Genomic DNA, 16,113 nt, shown 5'->3' with positions numbered 1-16,113 from the left:
AGCAGGAATTGTGCATTGTGCTGCAGAGCTTCAGGGTAGGTACAAGGATGGCACAAGGAGCAAGCACAGATCTTTCTTCTCCCTGGTCTCTAGTAGTTTGAGATGTGACACCTGTAAAGAATTTTATTCCACACTCTGATTTCAGATTGGAGTGGGTCAGGTGCAACTGCTGGATCGACACCAAGGCATTTAAACCACAAATCACCATCCCAGGCTTTGTGGAGTCTACATTCTAATGGAACAAGTTCAACTTTCAATGGCTCAGATTTCCTTCCCAGGACTTCTCCAGATACAAATTTTAGGATGGGTAAGAAAAAACAGTGTGCACACTACATAGAATAGAGTGGAATAAGTTCCATACGGTGACTGTCAAATCCCAACCAATGGAAATAAATAGGGAACCTTTCACTGCTCTCCCTGTGCCAGACCTAATTTGGGGGTTAACAGCGGTGTTACAGATAGCTTTTGCTGTACTAAGGGAAGTAAGAAAGCCCCTAAGAACCTGGTGTGGCTCTTCTCCAAAAGGAAGGGAACCCTCTACTCAGCTTTCACCTTATGCACCTAAGAGACACCCCAGCCAGGGTGTCCTGGTTTTGCCAGCTGGCTGCTGTTCTCACAGGACCTACATGCATTCCCCAAAGAGCAAAGATCTTTGGGATTACAGAAAATTGAACAGGACCTGCTGTAAGCTTGTTTAGTCCAGAAGAATCCCAGCAGGAGGTTTTGCCTCCCAAGATGGAGAAATTGTTGCAGACCTGTGTTCTGAAACAGGAATGGCTTTATAGGAATTCTGACCTAAGCACCAAACATTCCTGGTTGTTTTTGGAAACATGCTGATTTCTGTTATTTCCCCAAATATGTTAAATCAGTGAGTTCTGCATAGACAGGTTTCTTTCTAAATATATTAAACCAAATCATTATAATGGGAAATTCTCCCTAATTTTTTTCCATAGCTGAAGTTCATTACAACCCCAGTGCTGAACCTCCAGGAGATGGTGAAACCAAACATCCTTGTTCACGAAGAGTACTACCCATGGACACAGGGCTGCACTATCCACAGAAAGCAAGATTTTTTCATTGATACTGAATTTGTTTTCTCCTGATTATCTAATGATGTGGCATATAGAAATAAAAATTGATCTAAATAGTTACTTTTAGTGTACAGCTATCGATCTGAACACAATTACAGAGCTAAACCATCCCTTTATTCAACTCCCTAGGCTTCAGTGGAGTGGCAGTACTGACCACGTAAGGACTTGGTCCTCTTGTGTTTCCAAGATTAGCCCTCAAGTTAAACAGAGATTGGCAACATTCTCTTCCTCATCATTAGCCCTTCTCATAGTTTGTCTGCTTTATTTTCTCTTTACACCTTCCTGCCATCCCTCTGCTCCCTTCTTCATCTGACACTTATCCTCAAAACCGAATATCCATACTACTGAGTTTCAAGTCATATTTTTGAGCCTGTTCGCTGACTGTCTCAGGCATGTCTCTAGGTTCCTCAGGTTCCTCAATCAGAATCTCTCCTACCTTTTTCTGAGATGGACTTGATCAACTTATACATTAAGAAATTAGACTCAGTTTTCCAAGGTGTTCCTTTCAGTAGTATGTTTTTATTTGCAGCTGTGCTGGCACTGCTGACTTGGATTTAGATGTCCAAAGAGATGTAGATGTGTGTTTAAATGTTTGAAAACATTGTCCAGTACCTTCAAATGGAAAGTGGAAAAAAGAAAAATAGAAATTCCCACCTCTGAAGGGTATCCACGTGTACGATAAAGTTTTAAGATTACCTTTCCTGCAAAAAACTCAGACAAATAGCAGATAAAATCCTACCATCTTTGGAGGTGGTGATTAAGAAGTTCACCCTTTAGTAATACTTTGCAATGAATACAGCAGGAGGTAAACTCCATTTCGTAACATCATAAGAGAGACTTAAGTTTCCTCTCCTACTGAAGAGGGGCTTTCTGTCAAAAAACATGTTTGAATCAGTAACTTGCCTGTTCAACCAAACTCTAGTTTCAGTTTTGAATGCCTTTCTCTGTATCATTCAAGTAAAGATGTTTTGATGATCGCTAATATAGTAAAATACCAACCTGTACCGATGACAGAGAAGTAAAAAAAATATAATGGAGCAATATTTTAGAGCTGGTATGTACGACAGCAAATACAAAAGGTTCTTTCATTCTGTGAACAACTCCCACACAGCAATTATGGGAAAAGATGAGTATTTCAATGTACAGTAGCTACAGCCAGCCTACTTGAAATTAGACAGATCACCTTCAGTTCCTTGGCTTTCTGGGAGAAACGTTAGCATTAAAAACAAGCAAACAAGTTTCACCTCATACCCACTTGTTTGTAACTCAAAATTGCTTTCAATGAGGAACAAATTTAATATAAAATACAGTTTGATATGTTGGACCCTTGAACTATCATTCTCTTCTTGTATTCTTTATTTTCATTAGTAAACTCTTGGTTCCACAATCTGCTGCTGAATACAAGTTTTCCCTGCTTGGCAATGAGAAGCAGGACAGGCTGTGCCATGGTGCTGTGTGCTAAAGCTGTGCCTGACTCCCCTTGCACCCCTGACCTGGCTGCTGCACTCCCCAGGGGGTCTTGTGAGGGTGAGGAAGGAGACTGAGGAGGTCTCTGGAGGAACTGGAGCTTTAGTCCTCCCCTGAATCCCTTTTACACCAGTTTGTCTCTGCTATGATAACGGTAAGTCTAGGTGGATGGACAGTCTGACCCCATTTCCTTTTCTCCCACCCTACTTTGATGCTCACTGTTCTACTTCATGCAGTCATTCTTTCTGCGTACACTTTACAAGAGAGAAGGTAATAGGCTTAAATTTAGACTAGACATTAAGTAACAATTTATAATTTTAAGAAATAAATGGTCTAGGGAGCACATGGAATTGCCATCACAGCAGGTCTTAAAAATACTCATAGTGATAAGACAAATATCTGCCAGAATTGGTGTAAGTGAAGTTGATTTTGCCTTAGGGCAAAGGATGGACTGGAAACCTGTTGAAAATCCTCCCAACTCTATTTTCTATTACTCTAATTTAAAATAAAAAGGCAGCAAATGAGAACAATATGATCAATATGAGAACAACACAAAACTGGCCTTGTCTCCTACATACTGTAATTGTTTCATTACATTCCTGATAAAAGATGAAATGTACCTTGGTTTTCTAAAGTTTTTGCTAAATGCCCTCATAACATTATTAAACTATTAGAAGCAACAAAGATTTGTATAAAAGCTGGCGAAGCAGTGAGAAAGGTGCTGGAATACCTCAGACTTCTCAGGCTGCTGAGAAATGGCTGGAAATGCCATTTCTTGGGCAGATCCATCAGTGTGTTTCCTGCTTTGGAGGTGTAACAGTGGGAAGAAGAGCAAGCTGCATGGCATGGAGCGGTGTCAGGTCTCCATTCTTGCTACTGATTTTTTTTTTTCTATTTGAAAAAGTCAATTTTTAAAAACCTGTCAACTTGCTTATGCAAAATGCAAAGCGCTGTTTGTTCTGGGAAGGTGGTTAGCTCACTTCCACTCTCCATCATATGCTTAATGGCTTTTCCAGCTACACAGTGTATCATTTCTGTTTCAAGCATGGCATTGTTTAGGTTGTCAGCCAGAATGAAGATGTGTAATTTTCTTTGGGCTGAAAGAATATCTTCCGCACCAGCACCATTACATTTGCTCTTCTCCAACATGTCTATGTTGACATTTTGCCACAGAATCGTGCATGGGTGGTTTTCACAGGGAGAGGACATGCACAAAGACAAATCTAATAAAAAATTGCTATGTGCTTGTGATTCACATCCTAATAATTGTAAGTGATGGGAACAGCTTCCACATTGCCGGCTCGAACGTGACCTGATGGTGCGTTACTGATACAAACGCATCCTCCTCCCCATGGTTTTCATTGTATCGGTTGACTCTGCTTGCTCTTTGAGAAAGCAGCAACCTAAAATACTCTTTTATTTCTAACTCACTCTCATTTACTCCTAGATTGCTTATTTTTAGCGATACATATACCAGGAAATGCGTGCTCTATTTTAAACCACTGAAAGAAGGATTTCTGAAAGTATATTTATCTATGAAGACAATTATTTGATGTCAGATCTCAGTGGGTTGTTAACAATGGGTTAGACAATGTAAAAGAAATCAAAAATTATAGTAAAATCACTGCAGCAGCAGCTGTGGTGAGTCAGGCAAAACCCTCCCCACTCCCATCTTGCTATTTAGACCGGCACAAAACTCCTCTACCCTTCATACCAGCAAAGTCAGTGGATGCAGATCCAAGGTCTCCGCAGCTCACTCAAGGGTCTCTGCACAGGCAAGTGGCTAAAGCTGCCTTCTAGCTCAATGTATGTATAGCACTTTGATAACCATGTGCTAATTAAATACTACATAGGGTGACAGTTAAAGGTCAGTACAGCTTGGTTAAGTTTTCTTCTGACAGTTTATGAATCTAGAGCAGTGGTTAGCAACACAGGTTAGCAATACTAACTCTCTCTAAATTTAGCAGGCAGTTATTACTGGGAGAATGAAAGAAATGTCATTATGGGAAATGACTTGAGATTAAAAATCAAAATACTGGGGAGATAATTACCTATTGCATAAGATGATTGTTAAGTCTTAATGCACAATACTCTGTGCTTTTAGGTGTCAGAAAGTATTTAGCATGTAATGGCACTCTAATGGTTCTAAATTAAATGTACCATTGAGAGTTTCAAGGATGCCCAAAAGAATTGTGCTTGCTATGTTACCTCATTGCCTGATTGTTCCTGTTACAGAAGAAATTCAAGGATATATTCCAGTGTTTATTTTTCTCTCTTCTGAGAAATGACACCAGTATTTCATCGGCCATTCCCATACTGAAATGGGATGAGGAAACTCTTGGAAAGGAGGCTGGGAGGGATGCAAGAACAGAAAAACAAGATAAAAGGTATTTGGAGCCATTGATTAATGACAGCATTTGAGATCCCATCACAGGCAGACTGAGTCCCACTAACTCCACTGAATAGTGTGATTTTAGACATTGTAACAAAATCAGAAGCTATTTTCTTAGATTTTAACCAAGAAGATGGCCGTCATGTTGCTGTTCACTGAATGCTGCTCCTGACAGCTCATCCAAACTGAGCTTCCATCTCACCTTTGTAACACTGAAGGCTGGGATGGGGTTATTTTTGCTCCTAGACATGCTGATAGGTCTTGAGGTATTCACAAGTGTAACTGGATATCTCATCTTCAGTTCCAAAAAACAGGGACACAGTTCCAGTCAAACATTACTGCAGGATTTGATGCCCTGAGTCTCAGTACCTGCACAGCTCCCTCTGCCCTTCATGTAGAATCAACTCCACAGAGGTGATAAGGAGATAAAACTAATAATAAACCAATGTATTTTTCTCCTGTATGGGTAATCTTTGACAATGAATGGCTATACTCTGCTATGAATGTGACACAACCAAGGAAATTGTCATTCAGGCTTTCCCATTTAATACTCACCTGCCTGAACAGTAGAAAATGGGTTGGGAACAGTCACACAAGTCATACAGCCCATCAAATGGCTGTCAGATAAAAGCTTCATTCTTACTATTGACATGAGTTATGATACTCTCTGTCCCCTCATCTTGCATTATTTGTCATGCTGTTGGCAATTTCAATTTAAAGAGAAGACACTAAAGTCACAACACAGATGCAAGCCAGAAACAAGGCAATTATGCACACCCAACCCTGAGAATGTTATCTCTAGAGCAGGGACTCCTCAACACAAAGGTGGCAAAGCCAGGTCAGAAAACACTAGGAATAAAAAGATATTTCAGATAACATAATTCTAGTTATAAGTGCAGAGTCTAGCTTACAAGCTAGAGTTGTTGAAGGACTTCAGTTTAGGACTTCTTGATGGAGGAGCAAAAAGCCTTCCTTCATCATTATGTCAACAGGAGATGATCTAAAAGGAAGGCACCTGAGATATGCTGGAAGGGAAATATTTACATTGACCTGGGCAGACTGCTAGGCTTCAAATCAGCTTTCTACCTCCAAGGAGCAGTAAGAGGAATGAGCCTGTGGCGATCCAACAAAGAATCATAGAATTATTTTGGTTGGAAAAGATCATGGAGTCCAACTGTTAACCTAACACTGCCAAGCCCACCACTAAACCATGTCCCTAAGCACCACATCTACACAGCTTTAAAATACTTCCAGGGATGGTGATTCAAACAGTTCCCTGGGCAGCCTGTTCCAATGCTTGACAACCCTTTCAGTGAAGAAATTTTTCCTAATATCCAACCTAAACCTCCCTTGGCACAACCTGAGGCCATTTCTTCTTGTCCTATCACTTATTATTTGGGAAAAGAGACTGAGACCTACCTCACTACACCCTCCTTTCAAGCAGTTGTAGAGAGCGAGAAGGTTTCCCCTCAGCTTCCTTTTCTCCATGCTAACCAAGAATCCTGCTCTGTGCTGAACAGTCTGGGCATGTGGATAGAAATCAGGCTCATCTGTAGAAGAGATCTTAATCTGAGAAAAGCCTTTTACAAGAGAGGATGCCACAACAGAGTTTACCAAAATTCAGGACCAGGATAGACAAGCTGTTCCGTATATCTCTGCCATTAACACCCAAAGAACATAAACGTCAGTTTGCTCGGTGGAGAGACAGAGATACATCAGCCAGCAATAAACAGATGGTGAAATTGCTAGGAGAGGCAATTAAAGCAAGGGTCGAAAATGAGTTTGAGACAAAAAAGAAGAATTAAGACAACTGAATAGTTCTATGCAGAAATTATACAAATAATGACCTGAGAAAGTGAATTAAAAGAATAACAAAAAAACCCCAGGCTGGCTGATATAGCTGTAGTTCCTCATGTTCTGTGTTTCTACCACTCTAGCTACACAGGATTTTGACCTATTTGAATAAATAACAATCAATACTGCATGACCAATGTGTACTGAAATAACAAGAATAGGTTACATAAAATAATTACAATTTTGGAAAATCAATTGGAGTTAACATTTTGGCTGTTTTATCCATATTTTGGCTTGGTGCAGAGCAAATGGTTCCGAAAGAGGTTTTTCTGAGTGGGTGACACTACACAGCACATGGAAATGACTGAAGTCATACTGCATTAAAACAGAAAATTTGCATTAAAAATACAGTTAAATGATATACTCTTGAGTATTTTACTTGGGATTGTTTTGCAGCATGGAGTTCAAAAGGAACATTCATTTTCTGTGAATGTTTTGTGTGTTTTCTGGTATTTTAAACAATAGCCAGAATTACCCAAATTGCTTTTCTCTTCACGAGAGGACAGAGCTCTAAAATAACGCCTTGGAGTTGTTTATTGTTTGGAATAATGATGCCATTCTCTTCCTTCTCATCTGGATTTTCACAACTGAAAGCTATTGGAATCTGTGTTAAAAACATGGTGTGGCTGGTTTCTACTCATGCTCGGTTTCTACCCATGACACCAACGAAGAGCACACAAAACTGATCAACAGAAACACTGAAATTCTACCATCATAAACAAATAGTGGATTTGATATTTGCTATCTGTCCTTCACTCTTGTTGAATTTCCTGGGGTCTAGAGAATGTTATTTTCTGTGCTTTTTCAAAATAATATTTTTTGCCTCCTAACAATCCAGCAAGACGGTATCTTATGCTCTAGAAAGAGAGAACCTGGCTGACTAGGTAAAACCTGAAGTAACACAAGGACTGTAGGAAGAATTGTGAGAAACAAAGGAAGTGCCTTCTGCCAGATTCCCCAAGGAGGCAGAAAGCTGAGAAAAATACAATTTCTCAGTAGAAAAACAAGTAGAATTTCATGCTGCTGTGAGCTGGGTTAGACATATGTACTGTGCCCTATTAGAGAGAGAGAGAGCAGGAAAAACGTGCCTGTGTTTCCAGGCAATGAGAGCTTCTAAAGTGTGAAGCATCAGACTGAGCATTCAGGTTCACATATACAAATTCCTTTTCAGTTTGGAATAAACAGCATATGAAGTACCAGCAGTAAACAGAATTTTAAGCCCTTGCCGCTTTCTGGGGTTGCTTTCATCTGAGGTGCATGTTGGTGTCCTCAAAAGGTTTAAATATGGGTTGGGAGGTCTGTCACCTTTCCCTTCATAGCCAAACCAACTGCTGGGATCACCTCATAGCTCAAGACTCTCCAGTCCTCCGGATGCTCTTACACAGAGGGGTATCAGCTCAGGTCCTCTCTCCTGACATACAAAATGATCGAGTGACAGAATAAACTGAGCCTCAGATTTCACCTTGTCAGCCCTAACCTGTCAGATGGCTTGAGACTGTAAGAGGTTGGGATCTATGCTGATGCTGAACTTTGGGGCATCAACCAACCTCTAGTGCAATTCAAGGCAAGTAACAAGTTTCTTTCCACTAAATTCCAGTTTCAGCTAAACTCTGGTTTCACGTAAACACCTGATGTTTCATCCAGATGCCACCCTTGAGAATTCAACACTTGGTGGAGGACAATTAGTTAGCAATGTTTGGTGATACTCTACTTCTCCAACACAGGAAATCAACATTTTATGTAACTATCTGACATTAAGCTGTCACAATCTGCTACAGTTGCTGAACTCTATATTAAATATAACGCACAGTACTACGCCAGTGTGGGTGGACAACATAATCGGGCATCCTCAAAGGCAACTAAATCTGTGAGCAACCTACATACTGTGCCTGCATAAAAGGATATATTGTGGTTGATCGTGACAAGAACTCCACTTCTAAAAGCACTTCCAAAAAATGAAATTGGAATTTTTAACCTGTGTATCCTCTTTGTACCAGTGACTCCTTCTTCCACCTAGCCACAGCATTGGTCTTCCATCTGATCTATCATCTACCAGCTGGTCTATCACCACCTGATACCTACGGCACAGTTGTGTTTGCAAGGATTGGGAGAGGGAAAATTAGACCTTTCATGTGTAGTACTTAGAGGAGTTATTCTAAGGCAAATGAAACAAACTTGATTTTGTGAGTCTATGTGTCTGCAGCTAAAGATAAAGGGACTTGGCTATAAGATTGCTTTTGTGATTTGAGCATGGTACCTTCTGCACTCAAACGTCACAGCTGAAGAACAATCTGGAGGAAAAAAATAATCCAGCTACTAATCTTCATTGTCAAGGCATAAAGCTCAGTCCTTTGATATCTTTTCCACTTCGATCTTGTCTTTCTTAATTTCAGGAGATTTAACTCAACAGGTCACATTCCTTGTACCTTAGTTTACATTAAAGTTAATCGGGAGTTCATCACAGAACAGAGTTTAAGATTTGACTGTTGACTAATCTAAAGATAAGAAAACCTACAGTACTAACATGTTTGATTGAGATAGCATCATGGAAAGTTATTTTTCTCCTAGAAGCTTTGAATCATCGGTGGTACCATCCAAAGCCAAGAAATACACAGATTATTGCAAGATCACAGGCTTCTGTACAGCAACTATCTATAAACCTGTTCAAACTTCAGCATAAGTTGTGATTTTGATGGCAACGGGACTGTTTCAAGGGACAAACCTAAGCTTTAATATAAGTGTTAGCAGGATTATGGCCATAAATTTTGATCTTATATTGCCTTTTGGAAGGTCACTGCATTTCTGTGATAGAAAGACTATTCAGAGCATAAACAAGCACAGGCTTTCTCTATGGCTTTTTCAGCAAATACTATCTCTATTCTGAGATATTTTACCTGCCATTAAGATACACTGTAGAATTTTGTGTTAAATTAGTATATTCTATGCTTACTTGTACTGTTGAGAAAACTATTTCAGGTTTTAATTTTATATCCTTTTTAGGATATTTTTACGAATATTAACAAACATTTGCTAGGTAATAGGCAAACCCTAATTCTAGAGAAATTACAATACAATATTTACTTGCCAGATACCTTCAAGAAAAAAACCTCATCATTTCAGCTAATATATTTAAAGAAATCCTTTTTCTCTTTTTCCCTCCTCCCTCTCTGCTCCACTAGCTGAAAAGCCAATAAAAAAATTCTCCACCTCCTACACAGTTCAGAACAAGATCTGTGTGCATTTCTCCTAGGCATGTTTTGAGATCCAGAAGGGAAAGAAAGTAGTTAATGCGCAACGGGAATCTTAATTTCAGACAGAAATCTGTACCTTTCTCTTGACCTTGCTGATATGCTGCAAGCTAAATACTAAACAATTTTTTGATCAATTTAAGTCCAGCCTGGGGAGAAGAAACAGTTAAAGAGATGTCTCAAGTATACTTGCATTCAGCTAATCAGACTTTGTGTGCATCTACAAATGGTACAGAACTGAAATCAATCATTGATAATGAAACCACAAATGAAAAATGGACCGAAGACTCCTTTCCAGGATTAGAAATATTGTGCACAATTTATGTTACATATGCTGTGATCATTTCAGTGGGTCTCCTTGGAAATGCTATACTCATCAAAGTCTTTTTCAAGATTAAATCAATGCAGACAGTTCCAAACATCTTCATCACCAGCCTGGCATTTGGAGACCTACTGCTTTTATTAACTTGTGTGCCTGTAGATGCAACACGTTATATTGTGGATACCTGGCTCTTCGGAAGAATTGGGTGCAAGCTGCTGTCTTTTATCCAGTTAACCTCAGTTGGAGTCTCAGTGTTTACCCTGACTGTTCTCAGTGCTGACAGGTGGGTCTGATGCGACTGATTTTCCAGGAGATACTGCAGGTGTGAAGTTAGAAATTAATAAAAGAGCAGAAATTATCTTTTTGCACAATATTAAATGGTACATTGTAATAGACTAAGATAAAAAAACCACAACCAATCTCACACTTAATTTTAAAATGTGTGTTAGAAAAATTGGAGCAGTTCTTTTAATGGAGTGACGTGAGAAAGACTCTTTAAGCCTTTTGACCTTTTATTAGCTTGAAGTACAGTACAGGGTTTTTTTCTCAGTTGCTCAGAAAAAGGAAATGGCTTAAGGCAGGGAATAGACAGTATATTGGTGCTATCTAGTGGTGCACTAAAGTAATCAGGGAGGATTAAAAATAAAACTGAAAATGACTGAGTGGAAATCCTTTGTCCTATGCACTCAGTGAGGCTCTAAAATCCTGGAATGTAAAAGATTGACGTGTGGGGTAAAAAGCCAAAAGAAAACACAGACAGGCTGGGGGACAAATGAATGACTCATGATTTGATGGTTACTGCAATATTAAAGTAATTTTCAGCTTAGTGTGACATGACACAATTTGAATATTTTCTCTTATAGTTCTTATATCTTTTCCAGAGATATTTGAGTCCAGAAGTTGTGAATTAAACTCAGGTTACAATGACAGCACTCTTAGTAGAGATCAGTGCTCTGACCTGACTGCTGGCAGGAGTTGCTGAACAATCAGTTTTCCATGCACTTCTTTTCTGAATGAACAAAGCTAAAATGAGATTTCAGTCCAATCAGCCTGAGCATGTCAAGGAGCAGAAAAAGCCAAAATTAATTTTACTATTAAGAAATAAAAAAGATTCTCATCTTGCATGCCAGCAAGCATGACTGCATGTAATACCAAGTAGTTCAAATGTCCAGAGTTTAAATCCCAAGCAAGGCTGCTGTTACTGTACTCCAAAAAAAAATCAGCTAACATAGGAATGGCCACATTGGGTCAGATCAAGGGTCCACGTAGGCCAATACCAGCCTCCAGCAGTGGTAGTATAAGGACAAAACACACAAGAAAAATAAGAAGCACAATACAACACTACACCTGTACCCTAACCCTTCAGATGACCTCCTGAGCAGATGTAGTTTCTGCCTACTTCATAGCCTCTATGGGATTCTCTTCTAGATCTTGCCCAGTCTCTTTTTGAACTCATTTAGCAATTACTTTCACTGCCTGTTGCACTAACAACCCCTTTTTTCCTTTCGCACCTGGCTTCCTTTCATGGCCCCGAATCTTGTGCCAGAAGAGACAGTGATCCCTATCCACCCCTCCAGGCTACTCGTGTTATATTCCATCCTTAGTATGGTTTGGGTTTTTTTGAGTTAACGTGTGCAGAGCAACACAAGAGTTGCATGAATAATAGATACACATAATTGCAAAATAGTCTTTTTTGCTCTCCATTGTTTTCCATATAATTCTCAGCATTTTGCTTTTTTGTTAGTTTTTTAGGGTTTGGTGAGTTGAGGTTTTTTTAATAACTGCTGAACATCAAGCTGATGTATATACTGAATTATCATAGCTCCAAGGTCTTGGTCCTGTATGAAGTAAATTCAGAATCCATCATTTAGATGGATTTAGATAATTTAGATCATTTAGACTTGCTTCTGTATTTGATTCTTCATGGTAGTTGTCAAGTAAATACTCCATGCTACATTTTCACAGGGTAACTATATAGTAAACTTACTGAGAAAGCTCAGAACATCAGTCATGTGCAATGCCAGACTATCACGTTCTAGTACACTAGAAGAGCTCAAAGTCAATAAAAATGGTACTTATTTGATAAATACAGTCCAGCTTGCAGTCTTCTATTTAAATTTGCCTAAAGGGGAAAAAGACCAGATCCTCAGCTTGTGCAAAATGGTACAACTAAACTGTCTCATCCTCTGTATCCTTCTTCACTGCCTTTCATTTCATGCCAGTCTTGTGCCCCCCTGGAGGGGTCTCTTCTGTCTGCATCACTGAGGGTCCCTGATATTTTGGGAGCAGGGTACGTTTTTTCCTGTGCCTCATCCACCTCCATGGCAGTTCATCCTTTTTCCATGTCCCATTTCAACACAGATTTTCATACATCCCAGATTTCCCCAAATTTTTCTCATACGTCTGACTCAGTCCAACATGCTGCAGAATCACAGCCGTGAATCAGCAGCCGTGTTAGGTCCTGCTTTATAAATATGAATGAATACTGGAGCATTATTTTGAGTCAGATCACTGCACTCAGCTGAGATCTTAAGAACATGGAAGAAAGGAGGGGTGTGTATGCTTGGTTTCATGCATTTATAAAATAGTTAACCAGTTTCATACCTTTACCAGTTTTGCATACTAATTCCCTCATTTACCTTTCTAGGCAGTGCCATAAAAATAGGCTGATCCTAATCCAAACAGTAGAAGTCATCTTTACTTTGGAAGGCTTTAATGACAAGTCTTGCCAGCCACTTTATTATAATACATGCTTAAAATTAACTTTTACATTTCAATCTTAATTAGTATTAATTAGTATCTCTTATCTTATCTTATTCTTATCTTATAGCAGCCTTCCAATACCTGAAGGGGGCCTACAAGAAAGCTGGGGAAGGACTTTTCATAAGGGCAACTAATGACAAAACAAGGGGAAATGGGTTTAAGCTGAAAGAGGGTAGGTTTAGATTAGATATTAGGAAGAAGTTTTTCACTGTGAGGGTGGTCAGACACTGGAACAGGTTGCCCAAGGAAGTTGTAGGTGCCCCCTCCCTGGAAGTGTTGAAGGCCAGGCTGGATGAGGCTTTGAGCAACCTGGTGAATGTCCCTGCTGATGGCAGGGGGGTTGGAACTGGATGATCTTTAAGGTCCCTTCCAATCCAAACCATTCTATGATTCTATGATTCTTTTTCAAGATGATTCCACCACCCTTAGTTTAGTGAGGACAGGGATGGCTTTATCCTCCAGAAGTTTGCATTGTCGGTGCTTGCATCATAACTGTATTTATTCTGAGAGTGATGTTGGTTGGTTTTAGGTACAGAGCCATCGTTAAGCCCTTGGAACTGCAGACTTCGGATGCGCTCCTGAGGACCTGCTGTAAAGCTGGCTGTGTTTGGATTGTCTCCATGATATTTGCTATCCCAGAGGCTGTTTTTTCAGATTTGTATTCTTTCAGCAATCCTGAGAAAAATTTAACTTTTGAGGCATGTGCCCCCTATCCTGTATCTGAGAAGGTCCTGCAGGAAGTTCACTCCCTGGTTTGCTTCTTAGTGTTCTATATTGTACCCTTAGCTGTTATTTCCGTCTACTATTTTCTTATCGCCAGAACTTTATATAAAAGTACAGCCAACATGCCAGCAGAAGAACATGGTCATGCCCGTAAGCAGGTAAGCTATGATCAAGCACTAATATATCCAATTTTCCAAAATCTATCATGCTGATTAAGTCTGAATTCTTGAGCACAAAACCTTTACCTGGTAATAGAGTAAAAAGCTCCACAAAACCAGCCCATATTAGCAATCCGAATTCAGCTATGCACTTAAGCACGTGCTTATGACTCATTAACTGACTTGTGAGTGTACATGCTCTCCTAAAGAGGGATGGAATTTGTTGGCTTTATTATGAATCTATTAAACCCAGGAGTTACAACGTTAAATTCTAAACATGGAGACTTCATCCACGTGAGTTGACACATTAACTATTGTACTTTTCAATCCTAGTTTAGATGAGATTGACATGTGATTTATTATGGAAAGAGAATATGCTCTGCACTGGAAATACTTTGTTAAAAAAAAAAAAAAGGAGATAAATAGATTTATTTTTCTGTCATTTTTTTTTCTTTTTTTTTATTCATTTTGCTTTTTTGGTTCCTAATGCATTTAGACTTTTAGATCCCCTTTGAAAATCAGCACCACCTACATAAACATGAGTTACCAATTGCTATTAACACCAGATATGCATTATTTTCTCATAGATTGAATCACGCAAGAGAGTTGCAAAAACAGTGCTGGTGCTTGTTGCTCTGTTTGCCTTTTGCTGGCTGCCTAACCACATCCTCTACCTATACCGCTCTTTTACCTACCATGCTTCTGTAGATGCTTCCACCTTTCATCTGATAGCTACTATATTTTCCCGTGCCTTGGCCTTCAGCAATTCCTGCGTCAATCCTTTTGCTCTTTATTGGCTGAGTAAAAGTTTCCGGCAACATTTTAAAAAGCAAGTCTCATGCTGCAAAGCAAAATTTCATACAAAGCCTCCCAGTGCTACCCACAGTAACACACCTACCAGAGCCCTGTCAGTCACGGGCAGCACGCATGGCTCAGAAATCAGTGTCACGCTGCTAACAGACTATAGTATCACAAAGGAAGAGGAAAGTGTTTAGTTCATCTGGGATGAAGAAGGACAGAAATGAGCCTTTGCAATAAAGGCACTGCTACTGGGATCCTGGAAGGAGGTGCCATGCCTTGCCCTGCCTGTGAAAGCATTTTCATCAGGAGTTCCTCATTTTTTAAAATACATAATAAAGAAATCAAACTGCATGGGAGAAGAAGCTGCAAGAGTTGAACTTTTCAGTGTAAGCTCAAAGGGATTGTTCATGTTCTCGAGCAAGAACGTGGATCTCTAGCTGAAACTCCTGGACAGGGCAGGACAGGGGTCAGCAGAGAATTGGCTGTGAGGATGGTTTTCTTCTTTGACTTGTGCCTGAGACTTCCCTCTGTCAAGTACGTGCATCTACAGTAAGCAAGCAAGATCACGTATCTTCATTTAAGTACTTGCACCTACAGCAAGCAAGCAAGTGCACGTACGTATCTTCATAACACCATCAACCAGGCAGATTTTTGATTTGTTTCTTTTCCTGTCCCGAACGTTAAAAATTGGTAAACACATCAGAAAGCATGCTAAAATGAAAGAAAGCTAAGGTTTGTAGTAAAAAAAGAAAAAGCATTACGGGCCAGATTCACACTGGCCTTTGCTCTGCCAGTGACTGACTTCGAAACTCTGGTAAGAGCCAACTGCTGCGCAAAGGGACGCCCTTCTCGCTTCCTAAGGAAGTCAAGGGAACCAGAAGGTGATTGTCTCTTTTAAAAAGCTGTAATCATCTTTAACCATGCTTGTAAAATTCTTTGCAATCTATGGGTAAAACATCTCAACAGTGCCAAGTTCTTTATTGTTACAGTAATTTTAACATCAAGAAATAGGGGTGGATCTGTATTAAAGTGCTAGTTGGGATTTACAGTGCACTTTTGAAGCTAAATGCTCAAACATCCCCTCCTGCCTTACTCTGCTCTGTCTCCCAGGGTGGTCTTGACTGCACAACCTGGATTTCTCTCAGATGAAACTGTGTGTCCACAGAACCAGGCTAGAGCAAGTTTGAAGTAAAGCCCCCAAAAGTGTGCAGTGTGTGGGGGGGTCAGATCCACTCCTGCTGTAGTGTATGTTCTTATTGAAATGGTCTGCATATTTTCAAGCGTGCTGGGAGAG

The 16,113-nt window shown here is 39.8% G+C and overlaps 1 protein-coding gene across 1 annotated transcript; it reads left to right on the top strand.

Annotated features, from left to right (window-relative positions):
* The first annotated feature begins 10,226 nt into the window (after window positions 1-10,226).
* Window positions 10,227-15,013, top strand: BRS3 (bombesin receptor subtype 3). The gene is made up of 3 exons (XM_010167605.1): window positions 10,227-10,657; window positions 13,667-14,018; window positions 14,606-15,013. Exons 1-3 carry the CDS (start codon window positions 10,227-10,229, stop codon window positions 15,011-15,013), a joined length of 1,191 nt encoding a protein of 396 aa, XP_010165907.1.
* Window positions 15,014-16,113: the final 1,100 nt, after the last annotated feature.

This window comes from Antrostomus carolinensis, unplaced genomic scaffold (genome assembly GCF_000700745.2).
Source record: "Antrostomus carolinensis isolate BGI_N321 unplaced genomic scaffold, ASM70074v2 scaffold13135, whole genome shotgun sequence".
Classification (NCBI taxonomy): Eukaryota; Metazoa; Chordata; class Aves; order Caprimulgiformes; family Caprimulgidae; genus Antrostomus; species Antrostomus carolinensis.
The sequence above is the reverse complement of the archived record's forward strand: the minus strand, read 5'-3'. Positions and strand labels throughout refer to the sequence as shown.